The sequence below is a fragment of the Poecile atricapillus genome, chromosome 1 (genome assembly GCF_030490865.1).
Source record: "Poecile atricapillus isolate bPoeAtr1 chromosome 1, bPoeAtr1.hap1, whole genome shotgun sequence".
NCBI lineage: Eukaryota > Metazoa > Chordata > Aves > Passeriformes > Paridae > Poecile > Poecile atricapillus.
In genome coordinates, this window is record NC_081249.1 from 116,279,290 (window position 1) to 116,292,022 (window position 12,733).

General features: G+C 41.3%; 1 protein-coding gene across 1 annotated transcript in view; it reads left to right on the forward strand.

Annotated features, from left to right (window-relative positions):
- The window catches only part of URB1 (URB1 ribosome biogenesis homolog), a 41,208-nt gene that overhangs the window by 1,533 nt on the left and 26,942 nt on the right, over positions 1-12,733 (forward strand). The window contains exons 3-13 of the mRNA XM_058844851.1: positions 180-331; positions 1,846-1,978; positions 3,407-3,503; positions 4,642-4,727; positions 5,855-5,980; positions 6,667-6,797; positions 7,091-7,286; positions 7,737-7,874; positions 8,273-8,446; positions 9,003-9,150; positions 11,466-11,582. Of these exons, the coding sequence (XP_058700834.1) occupies positions 180-331; positions 1,846-1,978; positions 3,407-3,503; positions 4,642-4,727; positions 5,855-5,980; positions 6,667-6,797; positions 7,091-7,286; positions 7,737-7,874; positions 8,273-8,446; positions 9,003-9,150; positions 11,466-11,582 (1,498 nt within the window). The remainder of the gene's footprint in view (positions 1-179; positions 332-1,845; positions 1,979-3,406; positions 3,504-4,641; positions 4,728-5,854; positions 5,981-6,666; positions 6,798-7,090; positions 7,287-7,736; positions 7,875-8,272; positions 8,447-9,002; positions 9,151-11,465; positions 11,583-12,733) is intronic.

Genomic DNA, 12,733 nt, shown 5'->3' on the forward strand with positions numbered 1-12,733 from the left:
GGCATTAATTTGAGAGAGAATCTAGAAGTTAACATCACTTTCATGTGTAGAAGCTTTCCTCTTGGTGTGGGGTTACTCTTTTTATTAATGGTGCTTGGCTTTTATTACTGTGTGCTCAGCTAATAATTTCAAGTCTTACCTGATACTATCAGATATTAACATACTTTTTTATCCTGCAGATGCTGTTAATCTTTCAAGCTCTAGAAGCCATTTTACTGAGGACAGCCAGTGACCTCTCACATTTTTCTGTTGTTGGAATGAATATTGTCAAAAAGTTGATTCATTCCTATATGAAACTGGTCTATGCTGCTTTGTATTCTGAAAATCACAGGTAAGTCTTCTTGGTGCTGTGGTGGAGAATCTCTGTCAATTGATCTGGAGGGACTGTACTAGACCTTGCAAAATTCATCTTGCTAATAATGTTATTGCTAATAATCCACCTTTATTTAATAATCCTTTACCACTTGTCATAAAAGAATGCTTGTGGAAGTCTTTGCAAAGTGGAAGCTCTGATATGTCAAACAATCCAGTGCTGTAGGATACTTTCCTGAAGCTGTAGTTTCCATCAGTTGGGCCTGTCCTGGTGAGAGCTAGCATGCGTGGTACCTTGAGTCCTGTTATTTTAATGCTACTTGATTTGTGGGGTAAAATGTACTGTTGAGAACAGGGCTGGGCAGTCTTTCTGTGATGGCAAAAAGAGCTGCTCTTGAGTGCTTTATTTCCCTGTATTTTTTGGAGTCAGATTTCCATGTTTATAATGTCTTTCAGACTGGCTTTTCTTTTGTAATTTTTTTCAGTCTCTTAAATCTGAGGTAGTTTTAGATTGTTGAATAACTGTGTTGTCTAGTCCAGAACAAACCATTTTTCATGCTTATGTGGAAAGGGGAAAGAAGTTGCAAATGCCAGAGACGTTTCAGTGCAAACCTTGGAGGAATAGGAAAGTGGAGAAAGAAACAGACTGAAATTTGCTTGTCCAAGCCAAATGACTCATCTTTCAGTCTTTGAGCAGAACTGGAAAAGCTTTCTCTGCTTTCCCAGTTCATAGACAGTGCTTCCCGCACTGCACAGTTGATCTTATTGCAGCAGGCATTTTAACTGGACAAAGAATCTTAAGTAGGTGTACCAGAAACAAATTTTGAAGCTGTGCACAATCTGCACTTCTGATTAAGTGTTTAAAGATTGTAGGTTCTGGAGATATCCTTCTTGAACCTGCACAGAGGAGGCTTGCAGATTCCTGATGGGAGATGCTCTGCATTTTCTGTGCAGCCACTTTGATGTACAGAGGGATTTTCTTTACTGTATGTCTAGATGAGATCTCTCCTTGAATCACATGACTTTTTACACATTGTTCATGACAGAAACAAGATGGACAGGTTATAAATCTGTTCATGGTAGTGGTGTTATGATCAGATGGTGGAGGTCTGCAGTCTCGTGTGCAGTGGCCCTGACATATTCCCACTGAAATAAATGGCAAACCTCTATAAATTGAAGAGTCCATAGAACTATAGAATAATGAAGGGTTGTTTAGTCCAACCCCACTGCCATAAACAGGTCATCTTCAAGTTATTAATTTTGACACTTTCTCCCTTTTAAACTACTTTATAAAGGGAATATCCAGCCTCACATTACAGCTTAATTTTGGGGAAGAATATAAAAAGGCATTTCCTTCTCCCTTCTTCCCTCGCCCCTCTTTTCCAGCTGCTGTTATTACTGCCTAAAATAATTATTTTCGTTGTTTATCTTCCCTTCTGTTTTCTCTTTTAAGTTTTAATCTCTTGGTTTGGTGTTTTGTATAACCATCATCCTGGAAATAACCTGCGGGTTTACCTCTGCTTTGTTTTTTAGGATGAGCCGGGGATGCCTTACGCTGTTGTCGGCAATGGTGGCCCAGGGCCCAGATTCAGCAAGGGATGTGTATAGTCATTTTGATTTCAATAACAAATACCTGCCTGGATTGTTGAAAAAGAGCTGTAAGCAGGTAAATTAAGGTGCTGCATGCCATGGAATGCTATGCCATGGCTCCACCGGCTTTTTTAGCTAACTATTTAGAACAAAGCTGTTGCCAATGTTTCCTGTATTTTTATCTGCAAGAGCATAACTCTCCCTTCTTTTCCTGTGTCAGGCTGAGGTCCTTGATTGGGCCTAACACGTTTGCAGACACGTGTTTGCTAAAAATAGTCAGGATTTATCCAAAACAGTGCTTTAGAACAATAATATTTATGTGCCATTTCAAATGCAAGTGTATAACAAATCCAATATTGTTTGCAATGTTGACATATTGTTTCTGGATTTTAGAAATTACTTGCAGAGTGAATGTGTACATTTGTGTTGGATTTGTGTTATCTGAGATGAAAATTCAGACTTTTTCTTTATAAAGCAATCAAGTGGAAGGCAAAAAACCAAACACATCCCTTTTTCCCTGGAACCACCTTTTATAGTTCTGGAATTGTCAGATTCCATGGGTTTTGACCTCACTGCAGGAGTTGTCTGTTGGAGTACCTCCACCCTTAATTTTAAATGCTTGGGTGTAGTCTTTTGACCACAAGCTGCTTAAATGTGTAAGATAAAAGGAAACAGGCATCTAAAAGGTCTTACTCTTGTACAGCTTTCAGTAAAATTATGTCACAGCTGGCTATCAGAGGTGAGTTTTTAATGCAAAAATACCAGGCTCAAAGCTTACAGAAAAATCTTGTTTGTTTCTCCTTATTTTTTCTTTCAACCATTTCATGAGTCCTTGCTGCCTTATCTTTTGCCTATTCAGAATCTTCTTTCAGGCTTCTTTACAAGCAGCTTAATTTTGCACAGCAGTTTAAAAAAAAATTGTAAATCATGGTGGGACTCTGTCAGGGAATGTAGTGATAGGACGAGGGGTGAGTTTTTTTGAAAGAGAGTATATTTCCATTAGATATTGGGAGGAGATTCTTGGCCATGATGGTGATGAGATGCTGTCCAGCACAGGTTGCCTAGAGAAGCTGTCACTGCCCCATCCCTGGAAGTGTCCAAGGGCAGGTTGAATAGGGCTTGGAGCAACCTGGGATAGTGGAAGGTGTCTAAGTTCAGTGATGCAGGGTTTGGCATGAAACTGCTGTTAATGTTTCCTTTTTCTTTAAATCTGTGGCCTGGTCTCATATACTGAGAATTCAAAAGTGTGTGAACTAGTACATTTTCCTTTTTATGTAAAAGTGATCTGCTTAATGCAAGAAGTTTTTTAGCTGAACACACTGTGGATGTGTTTCATGTAAATGTATGTCTATGGCTGCATGCAACGTTTAAAGAAGTTGCTTCATTTACCTGTTTATGGCACTTTTAGGGATAATCAGCAGTAGCAGTATTGATTCTGCAGTTGGGTACAATCTGTGTGCTAACAACATTTTTTTCTCCTATATTTACATTTTTATATTTCCAGGGGAGAGCAGATGTCCGCATGGCCTATATTCAGTTTGCTCTGTCTTTTCTCATTGCGGGTGACAATGCAATCTTGGCACAGGTGCTGGAATTAAAAGGTACTTCATAATTGCTTGTTGGGTTTTTAAGGCTCAGTCATTTATAGGTGATAATAAATATGACCTAATTAAAAATGTGAACCAGGTAGAGAGCACTAATAAGAAGCAAAATATATGTATTTTAATCTTATTAACTGAAAAGCTTTAAACTTCTTTGGTAATATAGTAAATAAGCCTCTTCTGCTTGAGAACAATATGCTGTCTGCTAAAACTTTGCAAAAATAGAAAGCCTTTGGTGACACAGATTAAAAAAAAGTAAATCTAATATAGAACTTTGAGGATATAGAGTCAATAAAGATAAAAAAAATTCATGGTCTCCAGTCTTTCTTCTAAGACAGTAACAGTGGTTATGCTGTGTTAATTTTCTTTTGAAAAGGGTATACTTCAGTTGCCTTTCTGCCCTGTTAATTGTGACCCTTGGTGAAGTTATGAGAGAATTCAGAAGGGATCTAGATATACTATTTAAAAAGAAGTCCTTAAGCCATTAGCTGGCAGCAGGTCATTTCTCCTGTGGCTGGAGACTGAGAACTAGCTGTAATTATTTACTTCTCCTGCTCCTGCTAACCCGGGGCTGCTGATTTCCTTTAGTTGCTGGCAGTTGTTCAGTTCTTTCAGGCTGGGGATTGCACACCTCGGTCCAGTCAGTACAGCTGGCTGTCATTCCCCTGTAAGAGCCCCAAGTTCTCTATAAACTGAAGTTGTCTAACTTTGGGATGCACAGGTGAGTCAAAAGATGATGCATGTGCTTGGAGATGGAACCTCCAGACCTTTGAGAATCACTCAGTGAAACAATTACACATGCTTCAATGGGAAGAATATGAATTTGCTTGAATTTTAGTATGGCATTTTAGGGCCCAAAATGTATTTAAAGTTGACAGATGCTGTACCAGTGTTAATTAGCAAGTTGTCAAATTAGCCAATCAAGATGAGAGTGAGTTTGGCAGCATCACTTGCTTATCACCATAGTCACAGACGCATCATCTTTCTGGACTCTGATTGCTGTCTTTTGGTTCATCCTGGAATATAACAGCAAGATAAATAATGTGACATGGAAGAGGAATAGGTATGAATTCCCTGAAGCATTTTAGGATGAAGAGAGGTTTCACATTTTGACTTAACATTTGAAATGTTCTCTTAGATTTCATTCCAGATATTCTTCGTTCTGAAATCAAGGAAGACAGAGTTTCTACTGTCAATCTTCTACTTTCCACACTGAGAACTAAGGTATGATACACCCTTGAAACTGTGTTGTCTCATGTTTTCTATTTTCCTCACTGCCGGAAACCATTCTGCAGTGATTTCTCACACAATGTTCAGTTCTTAGGGCTGCTGGCAATGTGGTGCTGCAGTGTCTGTGACTGATATGTGTTAGAGGTTGGTAGCTTGGCTGTGTTACTGTCTCAGGATTGAAAATAAAGGGAAGCTGGAATGGCTGAAAGTCATGAGAGTTTGTTCAGTGGTGGCTGCCTTTCCTGTGCTCTGTCACCTTCTGAGCCTCTGCCATGGGATGCACTTGTTGCTTGTAGAGCAGCTGCACCTGAGATGTATCTTATTTCTTTAAAAATTATTTTAGCTCCAGTGTCTATGACTTTTTAATATCTATTCTGAACTACTGTAGCAATGTTGCATAAGCTACTGGATGAACAGTTGAGAGAATGAAGAGAAAATAGTGTAAAATTTAGAGTGTAGCCTTAAGAGCCTGCCTCAGATTCGGGCTTTTCACAACTGGCCGATTAAAGCCAAAAAACTACTTTAATTCTTTTATTTTGCTGTTGCAATATCACAAAAAAGAAGGAGAATAAAGAAGCTACTAATTAAATGTAAAAGAAACCTCCTTAAAACTTTGTTTTTCAAATGAAGCTTTTCCGATGTGGGAATCCCACATCATGAACTGTTACATTGTTGGTGGACCCCTGCACACTGTGCAACTCTTTCACCTTAGCAAGAAAAATGAGAATTAAAACACTGCTAAGCAGTAAAATGCAGCAGAAGAACTGAGGAACTTCCTCTGCTATTTCATTCAAACTTGATTTGTAGTAGGCTCTGCCATGTCTATGCCCAGGTTCCCATGGTTCTAGTCAGTGGCTGTGATGCTCTAAACATGATGTGTGCTCTTTAGTTGAACGTGAACATCTATCCTGTTCCAGCATGTGCAGGGTTTGCAGAGGTTGGTGTAGGGTCAGGGAGGAGCATGTGAGAGAAGTGTTAGCAGGACAGGCAGAATGTTTCCTCTGCCCTGGTGAGGAGAGCCAGCTCTGTGTGTACTGGAAGAATGAAGTGTGTTGCTATTTTGCCATGATTTTGTGATAACTTGCAATAAATAGAAGAGTTTGCTTTTTTCTCATTTTCAGGTGGTTCATAACAAAAATGTCAGCAAAACGCAGAAGGTACGCTTTTTCACTGCGGACGTGTTGCTTCGCATCGCTTCACTGTACTGTTGGAATGGGATTACTGATGTCAGCTCTGAGGATTTGAAGGTCTGGTCATTTATTTCTTTGTTACTCTTAGTCCTCATGCTGCCTTTATTCCCCCTCATCTCTCAGCCCACAGCTTTTGAAACACCTTGCAATTGCTCTGAGATTGATGAGATCAAAAAGAGGAACCTAATGAGCCTATTTTGAAAGAACCCCCAAATTTCTGCTTCTTCTCACTGGGTTTTGGCTACAGATTTTTCACCTTTATGTCTGTCCTCTTGTATTCCTCTACCAGATGCTTATGACCCTGCCACTCTGACCCTGATATACTGTCAACACCCTTTGGAGGAGATCTGTTTCTCATAGGTGTCTGCTTGGATCTGTACAAGTCTCTGAGCCCATTCATAAGCATGCATTTCAGTTCTGAATAATTTTATGTTCTTACAATTCCTGGCAGAACCTGTAAATCATATGATTCATGCTTTCCCAGCCTTGACAGTTGTCAAGTCTTCTCGCCCATAGGCATCTTGAGTTGTTCCAGATTTAGAAGGTTAATGGAACCATAGAATCACAGAATGGCTTGGGTTGGAAGGGACCTTCTAGTCCTGAAGCTTCTCTTCTTAATCTGAACAAAAGCCAAACTTGCTTTCAGTATTTCTCTAAGAGGAGCCATATAAAATGTAGAGTGTAGTTGATATATGTGATGCTAGATTTCACATGACTTTTTTACTCCTTTTTGGTTTTTATAGGTGGCTCAGGGTTCTGAAGAGGTGGGAAAAGCAATGGTACGACAACTTGTGCATAGTTTCTTAATGGACCTCTGCTGCTCTCTGAAACATGGCATAACGTTCCATGATCCGAGTCTTGGAATTTCTGGCAAGTAAGTCACTGGACAGCTGGAATTGGACGCGGATTTTTTGTTAGAAGCGAAAGACACCTCATTAATTATTGTGTCTGCCCTGAAATGTGTGTTATTAGTTGACTGTTTGTCATGCAGAAAACGTGGAGATAAATTAATTGCTTACTTCTCTGAGTATAAACTCAGAAATTATGCCAGGAGGGTGAGAGGTCTTGCCTTCAATTAACAGTTAGAGAAGCTGCAGAGTTCACGTTCCATATAAAGTATTAAAATAAGGATTTCTTATTTAAAATATTTTTTTTTGTCTTCAACAGGGGAGGAAATTTGGTACTTCTGCACTTCCTGCTTGGTTTAAAAACTGCAACAGAAGATGAAATGGTTGCTGATCTCATGGTGAATATTCTCAAAGTATGCCCAGATTTATTGACTAGATACTTCAAGGAGACCCAGTATTCCTTTGTTCCTAGAGTGAAGTCTGCTTGGATGGACAACATAAAGTTACTCAAGAAGGTAAGAGTATGGATGTTGGTAAAAAACCATACTCGGAGCAGGCGGCTCTATAAACATTTAAACTAAACTGGGAAAGAAGGAATTGGTGTAAGAAACAGTGGAAAACATCAAGTCAGTGATGTATTTTTTGAGATGCAGCAACATCAAAGCTGAGCTAGAAAAACCTTTTGTCCTTTGTGAATGTTCCACTGCCTCTTTGTTTTAAAATGGGCAAGGGGGATCTGCAATCTCTTGAAAGAGGATGGCCTTTAGCAGGGATGCTGTTTGCATACAGAGGGTCCATTTAGTTGAGTAGGAGTCTGGAGGATGCTCTGTAGCATTTTTGCATGAAAATTGACATTTAATATTGCCATTACTTCAGGAAAGTCAAAATCCTCCTGTAAAATGGTCCCCAGAAGCAGCCATCTCTGGGACTGTATCAGTGGGGCTTAAATTTTTCTTTTCTTTCAGATCTATGAGGCTCAACCAGAGATCTCCAATTCTTTCAAGACTTCAGAATTTATTCCTCTTCCCAGATTGCTTTCTATGGTGATGGTAACAACAGTGCCTGCAGTGTGCAATAAAATGATGTTCAGCCAAGGGTTAAAGGTAAGAGCATTATTATTTCATGGCATTAGTATTACTTCAGAATTTCAGTGACTTTTCTGTCGCAGTTAGTACTGTTTGATTTTAGTGTGTGATCATTCAAGAAATTCCTTAAGTTGGTTAATTACTTGTGTTTTGTATTGTCTGTCCCAGCATCATTCTGGCTTGGAGAAGCACTGGGAAATGAATTAAAACCACTAATATTGATTCCAGGTGCCTTCACAAGCACCAGTTCTGCGTTTAGGCTGGGAATCTGAAAATCTAATGATTCTTTACTGATAGCCAAGATCTAGAAAGGAATTAATTCGCTGACAAATTTTAACACAGATTCGGAGTACCAGATTCTGTGCAAAGCATAACAGGAATCACTGAAATGTCATTAATTCACCTCCTTCTTTTAGCTGCCCAGCACAGTGGTGAAGCACAGCATCCTGTCACTGGTATCCATGGTGCTGAGAAGAGCCCTGAGGAACATTGAGCACTGTTTGTCTGAAGAAACCTGGCAAAGGTCACAAATTTACACGCTGCCGGCAATGCAGGAGTTTGTGCAGCTCTACAGAGAAGCTGTCAGCAAGGTAGAAAGAAACTATTGGGGGCTGACAGGAGGCATTTTGCAGGCAGCAGACAACTCCTTTCCTCTATACTTTCTCCTCAAGTGATTGCAGCCCAGGAGCCAGGAGATGGTATCCTGGGGGAGGATTAAATGGTGAGGTAGGAACCATTTGTGTTCGGTGGGAATGCAAATAAAATTCTGTGGTGAGACAGATTTGTAACATTCTGTGTGTTGCAAATGGCTTCCAAGAGCAGGAAGCAAGTTCTCTTCCTGGTTCAAGTCAATGTAGCCAGCAGACGTTAATCAGCAGTTACTAGACAGGAGAGCACTTGAGTTAAAAATATACCATAAGGAAGAGGAACCAAACAAATTTTTCACAGGAAATCTTTTCAATAAAATGTTCTTTCCAGTACTTACATTCTGCAGAAGTGGAAGTATGGTGCTTGATTGCACACAAGATCAATTCCAACCTTTGTGAAAAGCAGCAGATCTCCCTGTTTGGTGTTTGGGAATGTATTTATCACAGGAGGTTTGTCTTAAAAAGGAGAGCTATTACAATTTACCCTTTTTGCTTTAAGGTTTTACCAGACATGAATAATATAGTGGCTGTCTGGCAGTCCCTTCTGAAGCAAGAGAGAGAGCACAATGACATCCCAGCAGAGAAGAAGGAGGGTGATGTCTCCACTGTGAAGGCAGTGACCAAGACGAAAGTTGCTGAGCAGCATGGTAGGTAAAGCAGGTGGAGTTAAAGCTTCTTATCTCTATGGGAATGGGTGTTGTGAAACCCTCATCCCACCCTTAATTTCAGCAGAATCCAGATCTCACTTGTGTATTTGCTACTCACCTTTGCTTTGTTCAGTTCTTCAGGCTGTTAGAATTGCCTGAGAACACAGTTTAACATACAGGCTGCCACTGCTACTAGAAGGTTAAGCAGTTTGACTTCGCTGTCCCAGGATCACAGAATGATTGAGGATGGAAGGGGTCTCTATAAATCATTTTGCCTGATATCTCTGTCTAAAGCTGGTAACCCAGGTCCGTGTTCACACATCTTTTGAACATTTCCAAGGATCTCTTTGTGCAACCTGTGTGAGTGTTTGATCACCCTCATAGTCTAAAAGTGTTTCCCGAGGCTCAGAGTGTTCCTGTGTTTCACCTTCTGGCACAGGAGTGCTTCTGGGATGAGCCTGGCCCCATCCTCTTTGCCCTCCCACTTCAGGTGTTCGTACGCATTGCTGAGATGCCCCTAAGCCTTCTCTTCAGTCTGAGCAGTCCCAGCTCTCCCAGCCATTTTTCACAGGAGAGATGTTCTAGTCCCTTCACCGTTTTTGTGAGCCTTTGCTGGACTCTCTCCAGTGTGTCTGTGTTGTGGGGAGTCCAGGCCTGATTTGGCCTCCCCAGTTCTGAGATGAGGGGAAGGAGCAGCTTCCAGGGACCAGGACACTGAGGCCTTTGGATCCTTCCCTGGCAACCTGTTCTCTGCTTGGGTGGCTCCCAGGATGTAGTGGTAAATGGGGCTGCTCCTTCTCAGGCACAGGGCAGTGCTGTTCCTCTGAACTAAGCCTTCCTGCCCTTGACCTTTCCATGCTAGCAGTTGTTTCACAGTCACAAAATAAAACTGGCAGGGAGACTGATACGCCTGAAAAATAATGTTTGGAGAGATTTTTGTTCAAGTTCTTCTAGCAAGGGGTCATTTTTTTTTTAGCAGTTAGTTACTGTGGCTACACAAGTGCTTGTATTGATGTAACACAGTAGTGGAGTTATGAGTATTGGACGAGGGGGAGAGGAAGGGAGTGAAGCCTTCAGTTTTCCTCTCTGAAACCCAGTGTCCCTCCTGACGGGTTTGCTTCCTCAGTCCCATTGCAGGGAACAGGAAGTTTCAGAATTGTCTGCATCTTGGCCAATGGCCTGTGAATTTTTCCTTGTTAAGCTAGAGTTAAATCTGCAACAGTTTTACCCTTCACAGGGCATATTCCAAAGAGAGACTTGCTGGAACAAAAGGCTTTTCAGTGGACATCCTTCTGTGCCTCCCTTTGGGCAGCAAAATGTTGTAGGCACTGACAATCCAAGGTTTGGAAGCCAGTGGAGCAGCTAATTTCTGTAGGACTGTAGCTGTAGTTCCTCAGCATTCTGGGGTGGTAATGCTGTGTCACTTACTCCCAGTTCACCTTTTACAGCTTTATTTGCATTGTGGCCACATGAGAATTCTTTTCTAATGGCAGCTGAGACTCAGGCAAACAAAATTCATCCATGGCATTCATCCAGTTCTTCCTAACTCCCTGAGGGAGACCAAGTTAACAGGAAAAAATCAGGTGTTAAATGTTTTGGCCTATGTACTTTGCTTCCTTTCCTTAATGACTGGATAAAAAGTAGCCTTTATGCCTCCTCATGTTACAACTGTAATTTGAGATGGCTTTTCCTAGGAAGTAAACAGTTGTCTTAAGTGCTATTGGTGTTTCTTTCATACATGTATTTGTTGTCTGCCTTTTGTCAAGAGCATACTGAGAAAGTATGATTTTGAAAGGGGAGAGGGAGAGAAAGAAGTTTTTAACTGAAATAATAAATTTGCAACAAACTGTAGCGTACTGTCTCCTGCACTTCCCCAGCCAAGCCTACCTGATATTACCTAAAAGTAGTGTCCCCAGAAATCAGCAGCATATAATTTCCTTCACATTTTCTTGTTGTTCAGCCTTTAATTAAACATCAGCGGGACTGGTGGGAAACTTACAGTGAGTATTCAGATGTGCAGATTGTGTTTTATACATGTGAGCACTTCTGAGTTGAATTAGAAACAGCAGCTATCAATCTAAGCACTGAATAAGTGGATTTAGTTTTAAAGTATTTATATAGGAATGCTGGGGAAGGAAATTGGAAATTCTATGGGTGTTCTTGTTGGGAAGATAGCAGGTCATTTTCTAAGCAAAATGAAACTGCTGGAAATACAGTTATTAATTCTCATGCTGGGTAGTGGAGGGTGTGACACTGTGCACTCTTACTATGAAGGAAGAAGAAGCTAATTGTGGAAACAATTTGTTTTGGTTCAGATGATGCTGAGACGCTGCTTCTGAAAGCTGCACTGCTTCAGGTCATATGTCTTTATCAGAAAGTTGTGCCCCACTTGGTAGCACAGAGCAACTTCGATTTCAGCAAGCTGCTGAAAGGTATGTGATGGGTATTTGTATTGCCTCCACTGTTTTCTCTGTCTGCCAAGTCCACAGCAAACAGGAATGTTTGCTTTTCTGTGGAGATAAAGAGCTGTTTTCTAAAAGTAGCCCATTTTAGTTTCTCCATTGTGTTGGCATTTATTGTTGCTGTTTCTGCAGTGCTCTGGCACTGTTAAATTCCATAGCTGCTTTGCCACACTCAGCTGTACTCCTGTCTTCCTCTCTGTGTGTCATATTCTTGGAAGTGTTTGGCCTTCATGGGGTTTGAGCTCTAATTTTTCTGAGGAAGGCTTATGTCCAGCTCTTAATGAGGTTTCTTCTAGCCCTCTACCAACAGTCCACTGTCAGTAAGTTATTTCCAAACTCTTACTAGCTGCAGCAGTAAAGAGTTTTTTGAACAGGATAGTTCACAGAAAGTTTGGGGTGGGGGTGAGGAGCAGCACCTTCCAGTCTGCCAGTGTCCTCTGAAAGATCTTGTAATAGAGATTTGGGCTTGGTAGAGTCCAATAGGACAGAGCCCTGGAGGGCAGAGAGGCCTTAAAATGCTCTCTGATATCCAAGGACCACTGCCTCCAAGCTGCAAGTTCTCAAGAGGAAGAAATTGGGGAAAAGATGCCAGGAGGTTTCCATGGATGGATAAGGAGCTGATGAGCAAAATCAGAGGGAAAGAAAAAAAATGCTTTGAGGAGGTAGAAGTGAGGACAGGTGGCCTGGGAGGGAGGAATGTAGGGAAGTTGTATGGGAAGCTAGAGACAGGGTTTGGAATGCTAAGGCTCAGTTAGAGCTGAGTCTGGCCAGGGATGTCAAAGACAACGGGAAGGGCTTCGATAGGTATATTGCCAACAAATGAAAGCCCAGGGATGATGTGGGCCCTCTCCAGAAGGAAACAGGTAAGCTGACTACCCTGGACATGAGGAAGGCTGAGGTTCTCAATGATTTCTGTGTCTCAGCCTTCAATGGCAAGTTCTCTAGCCAAGCTTCCCATGTTGGGAAAGGCAAATGCCAGGACTGGGAGACTGAAGATCCTGAGCCCACTGTCAGAGAGGATCAGGTTCAATCCAAGCTTAGGAACCTGAATGTGCTCAGGTCCATGGGATCTGATTAGATACATCCACAGGCCCTGAGGGAACTGACAGAGGAAGTGGTTA